This window comes from Cannabis sativa, chromosome X, assembly GCF_029168945.1.
Source record: "Cannabis sativa cultivar Pink pepper isolate KNU-18-1 chromosome X, ASM2916894v1, whole genome shotgun sequence".
NCBI classification, from domain to species: Eukaryota; Viridiplantae; Streptophyta; class Magnoliopsida; order Rosales; family Cannabaceae; genus Cannabis; species Cannabis sativa.
The window spans coordinates 77587634-77597107 of NC_083610.1; the positions used below are offsets into that span (position 1 = coordinate 77587634).

Genomic DNA, 9474 nt, shown 5'->3' on the forward strand with positions numbered 1-9474 from the left:
TTTTCTTCTCATAATTTGGTTATCAGATTTATTTTTTTTAGACAAATTAATCTATTAGTTTACATATTTAAAAGAACTACACATTCAAGGAAAAAGAAATGAGTCAATACTTTGTTCTTCTTTTTTTTTTTAGTTTAGGAATAATGTTTTATGAGCAAAACTAATTTGTGGCTTTTTAGAGCAAAGCTAATTAATAGCTGTAGGATTAAAATTATTTATATGATAATCTATAGATTAAGCTTTTTTGAAAAAAAAAATTCTAATTTCTAACAAAAAATTTATTGGTGATTGGTGATAGGTACTGCAATTTTATTTTTCTTTTCATAGTTCTCAGAGATCTTATACATAAATCTACAGTTTGCATATTTGAAAACGTTAGAGAAATGAGTAAATGCTTTCTTTTTTCTTTCTTTTAGTGGACTTAAACTAATTTGTGACTTAGAGTGAGTTTAATTAGTGGACTATGATTTTTATAATTAAAATATATATAACTTTTTTGAAAAAAAAATTCTTATTTATATCTTACAAAAATTCCACTTCACAAAGCAATAATTTTTCATAGAAGAAATATAACATTCAGCAAAGTTAGTACCAAATCAACTTATTCTTGTATATTTGTGGCTATAGAAGAAGATTTTATGAGACCAAGTATATTACTCATTATGTAAAATTTGTTAGCAATGAAATTATTTTCACAATATAAATATATATGTATAAATATATATATATATATATCGGTGGAAAAGAAAATTATTAATATATATATATAAATATATTTATTTGATTTCTCCTTAATCTACAGTGGAAGTTAGTGAAGTTCAAGAGCTTTCATGAATTACAATTAATTTCATTTTTTTTTAATATGATAGTATGATATATTTTCTTTTTAATTTTATGATAACAAAGTATTTTTTTTATCCCCAAAATTGAAATTGGCGAACTTTCTTTTTATGATACATCGTGGTTCTTTGAACACAAAATAATGTTTACCACCTGTTGAATTTTTTTTTTCTTGGTTACTTTTTCTTCTATTCTTAATATGTCTTTTATTTTGATGGTTAAAGTCTTTGTGTAATATAATTTGTCAGAGAGTGGTAGGAGGGTTAAAGAGTAGCAAGGTTTGGATAATTTGAATCATCATGATGTTTGCTTCTAAAAGCATTTCCTCATACTAATTAAAGGAGATATATAACACATGTGTGGATAAGTTGAGTTGTTCTCTTTTTTTTCTTTTTTTTTTGTTTAATTTTAAATACATGTATTCTATGTTATTTCAATCATCTTCTTTATTTGTCACAAATAACTACATTTTTGTTTACATATTTTGTAAATATCAAATTTTATTTTTTAAATCCTATCATTCTATCATGTTACTTTTTTATAATAATTCTAACATCACAATGTCATATTTTATATTATACCACTGAATTAATACTAAAAAAAAATAACAAATATTGTGTAATACCGCGCGAAGCACAGCTTAGTTCTCTAGTTAAATGATAAAACAATATATCAAATAGTGTTTAGTGAAATCGTGTAGCTAGAGTCTTATTTAAGCTAAGAGGTCAACTAATTAATCTCTAATTTTTACTTTTTAGGATTATATTTTGGAATTCTTTGAGAGTTTTTAAATTTTTTTTTACTATTACTCCAAACTACTAAAATTATTATTTTAAAAATAATTAAATTATTTATATAAAAGGCTCAAAAATGAATTTTATCTTAGGTCCCATATAATTAGCGGCCAGCACACCAACACAGAAAATAAAAAAGACACCTATTTGTCATCCACATTAATGACATGTCAATGTATTTACTCCATATTGATAAAGCTTTGATTTGAGTAAGCCATACAGTTCCAAACATTTAATACTACATTAACTCCAAGCAAAAGATTTTTTTTCGTTATTTATTTATTTTTTATTTTTCATTAAAAAATAAATAAAAAGAAGCCACACACCAAACTCAGTGAGGGATTGAACCAAATACATGTTACATATGTAGAATATAATTATAGTCAAATAGCTTATATTAGCTATAACAAAAACAACATCCATCCACTATAGGACAAACGTGAAACGACCATGTTCTGATTTTGATTTGATCTATTTACCTCTTGTTACTTAAACTGTATTATATGATAATTAGTACATAAATTTAAATTAAAGAGCTGACAAATTCAAGATATCTAGAGTGTAATGTCGTTGGTGCGATAGAGACTCTTGCACTATCAAATAAAGTGTTTGGAAAATCAATTTTTCAACATTTTGAATACCAATAATAATAGATTGGACGAATATGCATTAATTACTTCAATAGATTTTTATTTAAATTATGTAAACGCAAAGACTAGTTTATCTATTCTTTAATTTAATAAAAACATATATCATCATCAATTCATGATCATGATAACCATATATATATATTTTTATTTCATTACAGAATTGATTTCTACGTTTGACTTTTGCCTATTTATCCTGATTTTAAAATACCACCAAATACACACATTATTTTTTCCCCCTTTGATTTCAAAATAGGTCTGAAAATTATCAAGTATGGAGGAATGTTTTTACCTTTTTTGACCAGAGCACAAAATAATAAGAGTACGTAGGTGTCACGCAAGTTTTATCGGCGGGGGTAATATGGTAAAAGAGAATGAAAGTGGAATTTAGAGACGACGACGTTTGATCTTTCATTTCATTCCCTTTGCTCTGGTGTGGTGTTCATATTCATACAAAACAACAGTCTTCTTCTTCCAAAAATATAATTCTCATTCAATGCAATTCTTCAGTCAAATTCCTAATCCCACGAGATTTTCGTTATCGTAATAACGCGTTATTTTTCTCCAACCTACCAAATCATATATATTAATATTATTCACCAAACCAATTTCTTTTCCTTTTTAGTTTAAATAAAATAAAGTATTTTTTTATTTATATTTGTAATTACTTTTATCTTTAATTCAAATTAATTCTCTTATTCAAACAAACAAACCATTTGTGTTCTCTCTCTCTCTCTCTCTAAACCCTTCTCTTCCACACTGTAACTATCTTTCTTTCTTCATCATTTGTCAAAATCTTATCTCTAATTACTTGTTTTCATATATATAATAAATATATTTTTTCTAGGAAGAAAAGTATTCCTACAATTTTCCAGCTCGTTCTTCGATTTTCTATACAATTAGCCAAGCAGGTTTGCTCTTGTTCCTGGTGTATTTCTGCTATATATGTTCAATCTTTGATCCTTGTTTGTTTCCTGAGAAAGTTTGGGATTTTTAAGTTTTCCATGCTTTTGTTTACATTTTGGAACATGAGTTGAATTTTTGTGTGGTTAATTAGGTGTAAGATTAGAACAGTATTTGAATTCGGAGCATTCAGGAAGAGGAACAATGGGAGGGGTTTGTTCAGGAGGTACTACTAAGCGAAGCATAAAGCCCGAAGGAAATAATACTATGGGATTCTCCGGGAAACTGAAGAAAACAAACAGCGTCGTTAAATCGAAAGAGAAGTCGTATTCTTACTCTGATGCATACAATTCCGATAAAACACAGCAGACATACGATACCAACGATCTGCGATTATCGTTTTCAAGCGAATTGAAGCCGTCGACGCCGGCCAGAACGGGAGTTACCAAGGTATGTTACTGTTACGGGTAGAATTGGTCAAAATTATGGCAATAATTTAAATTCAAATTGTACGAAGCAGCGGATAATTTTGCTTGAATTTGTATGAGTATTTATCTGTTTTGATCACGAACTTTACCAATGGAATGGAGCTATTTTGATGAGAAGAAACACCTTATTGAAGGTTCTTGTGTTCTTCTTTATGAAGAGATGAGTGATCTGACTAAGTTGAAACTAGTTGCTTTCCATGTTAAGTTTTCTGTCAAGTGAAGACTTCTCAAGTGCTTTCGATCTGCATACATGATCATCAAAATAAACAAGGGTGGAACAGAACTATATTTCCTAGCTAGTGTTAGAATGTAATACGAATAAAATCTTTTAGACTGACACTTGCCATATGATTTGAGTCTAATAATGGAAATTTGATCTAGAAAACAAAGGTTCTATAAATTTTGTTGTGACTATTGTTACTTGTTTTCTCTGGTGTTTTCATTGTCATACCATCTTAATGTTGCATTTCTTGTTTAGGTAGCACAAAAAAACTCAGTCATAGGAAGAGCTGGGATTGTTGGATTGGAGAGGGCAGTAGAAGTATTAGATACACTTGGAAGTAGCATGTCGAATTTGAATGCCAGTGCTGGATTTATCAGTGGCACAGCAAGAGGGAATAGAATATCGATTTTGGCATTTGAAGTGGCTAATACAATTGCCAAGGGTGCAAACTTATTTCAATCACTTTCAGAAGAAAGTGTCCAGTTACTGAAGAAAGATATTTTAAATTCTCAAGGAGTTCAAATATTAGTTTCCACAGATATGAAAGAGTTGCTAAGTATCGCCGCATCTGATAAAAGGTGGTTATTTGTTCTAGAGAGTGATTTAGTTTTGAATGCCTTTTTTGTCAGAGAAATGAATTAGCTTGCAGAAATTTTCATTTTATACCTTCTGAATGCATATTTCATTGTATTTAACAGGGAAGAGCTTGATATTTTTTCACGGGAAGTAATTAGATTTGGAGATCTATGTAAAGATCCACAGTGGCACAACCTTGGTCGTTTCTTCTCCGGGTAATTCTCTTGATATGATTTGCTATATGATGATAATTGTTGATCTCTACAGACAATGTGAATTGTACTTGTTTTAGTATTTCAGATTAGATTTAGAAAATTCAATTCACACACAGAAAAGAGCAGAGGCAGACATGACGATGCATGAGTTGACTGTTCTTGCTCAACATACTTCTGTAAGTGTCATATTGAGTTTATTTTATTGATTGATTGAAACTTAGTTTTGATGATGGTTTCAGCTTCTGTATAATTCTGTTGGAGTTTCTTCAATTTTATAAATTTTAGAGTTAATGTTTTGAAGCTTTTTTAGTTTTTATTATGTACATTTTATGACATTTAATCTATAAATATATTTTCAATGCATGATAAATGGGTGCAATTTATCTCTTTGCAACATATACCTACTTTGATGGTTGAAGAAGCTAATTCATGTTTAATGTGTAGGAACTATACCATGAATTTAATTCATTGGACAGATTTGAACAAGATTACCAGCAAAAGGTTGAGGAGGTGGAAGCCTTGAATCTCCCACGAAGAGGTCGGCCATAGGAATTATTTTTCAATTTCTCATGTCCAGTTTTCCTTGTGTCTTCAGTTAAACAGTCGTTTTGATGACATCTATAGCTTGTTTTTTTCTAGTATGGTTTATACACCTTTACTGGTGCTTGAATTGGTTTTTTGGTTCTGGTTAATTGCATTTATACATTGATTGCGTTTGCTTGTCATGCTTAAGGTATTTTTTTTTTTTTTTTGTAAAATATCTGCATGTTTGTTTATGTAACAGAACCTAAAAGATTTCTTTATACCAAGTGTGGCATTCTCTATTAATCTTTACATGAAATGATTGACTAAGATCCCCTTTTTGTGCATGTGGGTAGTTTTTTAAATAATAATTTTCAAAAAACACAGTTGTGGTGTTGCATACACTTCATCTGTGATCTATTTTTGGTTTCATGTCCAACAGTCCAATTGTTTTTCTCACAAATTTGATTTGTCAGAATGTGGTTTGCAGATGAATTCTGAACTTGGGTGTACTGATTTTATTGAATTCTTTCTAATTGTAGGAGAGAGTCTCAAGATTTTACACAGTGAGTTAAAACAACAAAGAAAGCTTGTAAAGACCTTGAAAAAGAAATCTCTTTGGTCTAGAAATTTGGAGGAGGTATACTTGTTTTATCTACCACTAGTTACTTTGCTAAACATTTTACTGTGGTATTATTTTACGCCGCTACCATGGTTGCGTTGTATTATTTTTAAACTATATTGTATTCGCTTAATATAGATGATAGTTAAAGTAGAACTACTTGGGATGCGTATTCCAAATCCAAAAAAGTGAAAAAACCACATCTACCTACTTTGATATATAAAATTAAAATACAACCATTGTCAGGAAAATTTACCTAAACTGCAGTATTATTTACCATCAAAGTACATGCAATTACTTATTTTTTTTCCTTTTTTAAAAAATAAATAAGTTACCTGATCTAATATTTATTATCTTCTTTGCAGATTGTGGAGAAGCTTGTAGACATTGTTACTTATACACATCAAGCAATCTCTGAAGCATTTGGCAATAATGGTACAAAATAATTCTTTAAGTTGATTGATAAGTGGGTTTATAATCTAAGCAATAGTATGGTGCATATTAGTTTGAAAATTTGCTCGTAGCATTTCAATCGGTTTAATTAGTTGTGCTCAAAGTTTGTTAACGACTGACTTAAAACACTGGCCCATAAGTACTCAGTATCATGCTAAAGAGTCGTTAGACAAATTTTAATTCTTTTATTTGTTTGGCAATGCATGCATCATCACTAAGTAATATACAAACTTTGATATTTTATACTAACATTCATTACTAATTTTCTTCCTGGCATATGCCAGGCATGTCTTTGAGTTTGTGGCTTTGATAACTTGTGCTTTAAATGATACTCTTGATTATTGAAATTTTATATGTATATTAAACACATATATTTGCTTATATTAAATTTTTGGATGGTAGTTTTGGTTCTTAAAAGTTTCTTTTATGTCAGGTCTGGTGTATAGTGCCAATCAAAGGAAAGATCCTCCAAGGCTGGGTGTAGCTGGTCTTGCATTACACTATGCTAATGTCATCAATCAGATAGATAATATTGTAATTTTAACTCTGATCTTTCCCTCCCTTTGTTGCTTGCATTACACATTTTTCCAATCTTTAGTTTACTCAATACATAAAAAAAATTCTGCTGTAGGCATCCCGACCGACCTCCCTTCCTCCAAATATGAGGGACACATTATACAATGGGTTGCCAAACAGTGTCAAGACAGCTTTACGATCCCGTTTGCAGGCTCTTGATGCAAAAGAACAGGTATGTGTCTGTCTGTGTAACTGTGGATAATGTTTTTTTTTTCTCTTTAGACTGTAATGTGTGCCATTTCTTGTGTTATCAACACATTCCTAACCTGTTCATTGTGTATGTCACTATGCAATGTAATTTAACGACTTCTTATTTATATTTCAATCCCAATTATTGATGTTATCAACACATTTTGTCTTCTGCAGCTTTCAGCTCCTCAGATTAAGGCTGAAATGGAAAAAACACTTCACTGGCTGGTTCCAGTCGCTGCCAATACTAACAAGTGCGTTAGTTGAAATATTTTCGAAATTTTGCAAATAGTTTCTTGTCCTTTTTCATATCGCCATAATTGCACTTAATAATTGTTTTTTACGATTGGTGGCAGAGCGCATCAGGGTTTTGGATGGGTTGGAGAATGGGCAAATTCTGGGTATGTAGGCAACCATTATCCATCTGTTTGTCTTTTATTCAATTGAAAAGCATAAGAAGTATTCTTGACTTATTATGTGAATTCTGACATTTTTACTTAATATAACAGTCCAGAATTCGGCAAGAGCACAAATACGCAGAACAGCATGATTCGTCTTCAGTCACTATATCACGCTGATAAGCAGAAAACAGATCTATACATCCTCGAATTGGTGACGTTGCTTCACCAGTTAATTTTCATAGTTAGACATAAAGACAATGGATCAAAGCTTCCGTCTACAAGGTCTCCAACTCGAAAGGGAGTGAATTTACCTGGCAGAATGCAACGGCTTCTATCCTTGGATTTCGGTACTAAATCTCGCAAAGTGCAACTGTCTCAGGAAGATAAGAATTTATTAAATGATGTTACCTGTGGTAGGAGGAAAGGGGTGTTAGGAATGAGCAAAAGTCAGGAGTTTATTATAGTGAAGAAAAGAGATAACAGGTTTTGGGCTCTGAGTAGGAGCACAGGTAGTTCACCTAATAGGGATTTGGCTGCTAGACGAAACCCAGAGCATTGCAACAATGTCTTGGATGTTATGGATGGATTAGATAAGATATGACAGACATTTTAAGAGCCCTTAATTACACCACACCACACCCAACCCATTGTTCATTTTCATCATACCAAGTTTCTTTAGCAATGTTTACATATCGTTGTAAATATATCTGAGCCAGTTCTCATTTTGCTGTATATAACATTTTATATATACACATGAAAGAAAATTAGACTGATTTAAAAGTAGGGATCAGATGGTTCTAATGAGTGCCCAAAGTCGTAACAGGCTTTGGGGGCAGACACTCATCTTGCATCATTGCAAGTATTGACCACTCATCACATCCCGTTTCTGCCTGAAGGATCATGATTCAGTACGCAGACTTACTCTCTTTTTTATATTCTCAACTTTCATATTAACCTCTGTCAGTTGTCAATGTGGGACTAAAAAGAAAGAAATTTGTCGCCAAAGTTCTAGTTTATGCTTTCTCTTGGGCACACATGTTAAGAAGAATATAATACACTGCTAAATAATTAATAATTATTGTCGTAGTCTTATACGTTTGATTTTGTACGTCTTGAAAGTTTTATAAAGGGATTATTTCACAAAAACATAAAAACAACAAAAAAAAATTATGAAAATATGATTTTACGGAATTTTAAATGTTTTTATGATTTTTTTTAATTTTATTTACAGAAAATACGGTCTTTTTATGTTGTAATCTTGTTAATTTGTTGTTGATTTTTTATTATCTATATGTTACTTTTTGTTGTTATTTTCATGTTATTTTTACATAGTTTTTTTGTTGATTTTATGTTGTTTTCGTGTTATTTTTTGGAAAACCGTAAAAATGTAAAAAAAATTATTTTTTGAACGTACAAATAATTATTTTACAAAAAAAATGGTACTTTATGTAATTAATGAATAAATAGAATTGTATTTAAGCACAAAAAAAAAAAAAGGAAATAGAATTGTATAAGAATTTATAAAATTTTAGGATAAACAGCAATAATATAAATATTTAAAAAGAAAAACTATAATGAAAAATTATAAGGTGTTACTAATGTGGTATTTAATAATTAGTTATTAATTTTTTTTTTGTCTTTTCTGTTTTTTTTATGAATTATTTTTGTACTAATTTTTTTATAAATGATTTTTGTATTATTTTTGTTACGTGGTACTTTAAGGTGCTTAATACTATATTGATTCACAATATTTAGTTATTATTTTTTTAAATCATATTAAATTAAAATTTGTGGAAATTAATATTAATATGCACTAATAACAATATGTTACTTTTTGTGGTTCTTTTTGTATAATGTGTTTTAATATTTTCGTTATTAGTACATATATTTATTAAATTCTATTATAATTTTAATTTTTTATTAATATTATATATAAGTTTGTAAGAGCATATTTTAATGGGATGTGTAAAAATTGTATTATATTTAGAGAAAAAAAAATAATTTGTGATATATTTGAATTAATTT

At 29.5% G+C, this 9474-nt stretch overlaps 1 protein-coding gene and 1 non-coding gene across 4 annotated transcripts; one reads left to right on the plus strand and one right to left on the minus strand.

Annotated features, from left to right (window-relative positions):
• The first annotated feature begins 2680 nt into the window (after positions 1–2680).
• Positions 2681–8552, plus strand: LOC115698371 (protein PSK SIMULATOR 2). Of its 3 annotated transcripts, none has more exons than XM_030625548.2 (14): positions 2681–2824; positions 3129–3192; positions 3339–3634; positions 4151–4473; positions 4594–4686; positions 4772–4862; positions 5131–5224; positions 5751–5848; positions 6196–6265; positions 6717–6817; positions 6915–7031; positions 7226–7302; positions 7405–7449; positions 7558–8552. In XM_030625548.2, exons 3-14 carry the CDS (start codon positions 3389–3391, stop codon positions 8048–8050), a joined length of 1848 nt encoding a protein of 615 aa, XP_030481408.1. In that variant the 5' UTR covers positions 2681–2824; positions 3129–3192; positions 3339–3388; the 3' UTR covers positions 8051–8552. The 3 variants fall into 3 exon arrangements, with proteins under 3 accessions (XP_030481408.1, XP_060961153.1, XP_060961154.1); XM_061105171.1 differs by lacking the exon at positions 2681–2824 and adding an exon at positions 2880–3042; XM_061105170.1 differs by having other exon boundaries at positions 2731–3192.
• On the minus strand, positions 8233–8331 carry LOC115703410 (small nucleolar RNA Z279/snoR105/snoR108). Its single transcript, XR_004009176.1, has one exon. It is a non-coding gene; the product is annotated as a small nucleolar RNA Z279/snoR105/snoR108 (small nucleolar RNA).
• Positions 8553–9474: the final 922 nt, after the last annotated feature.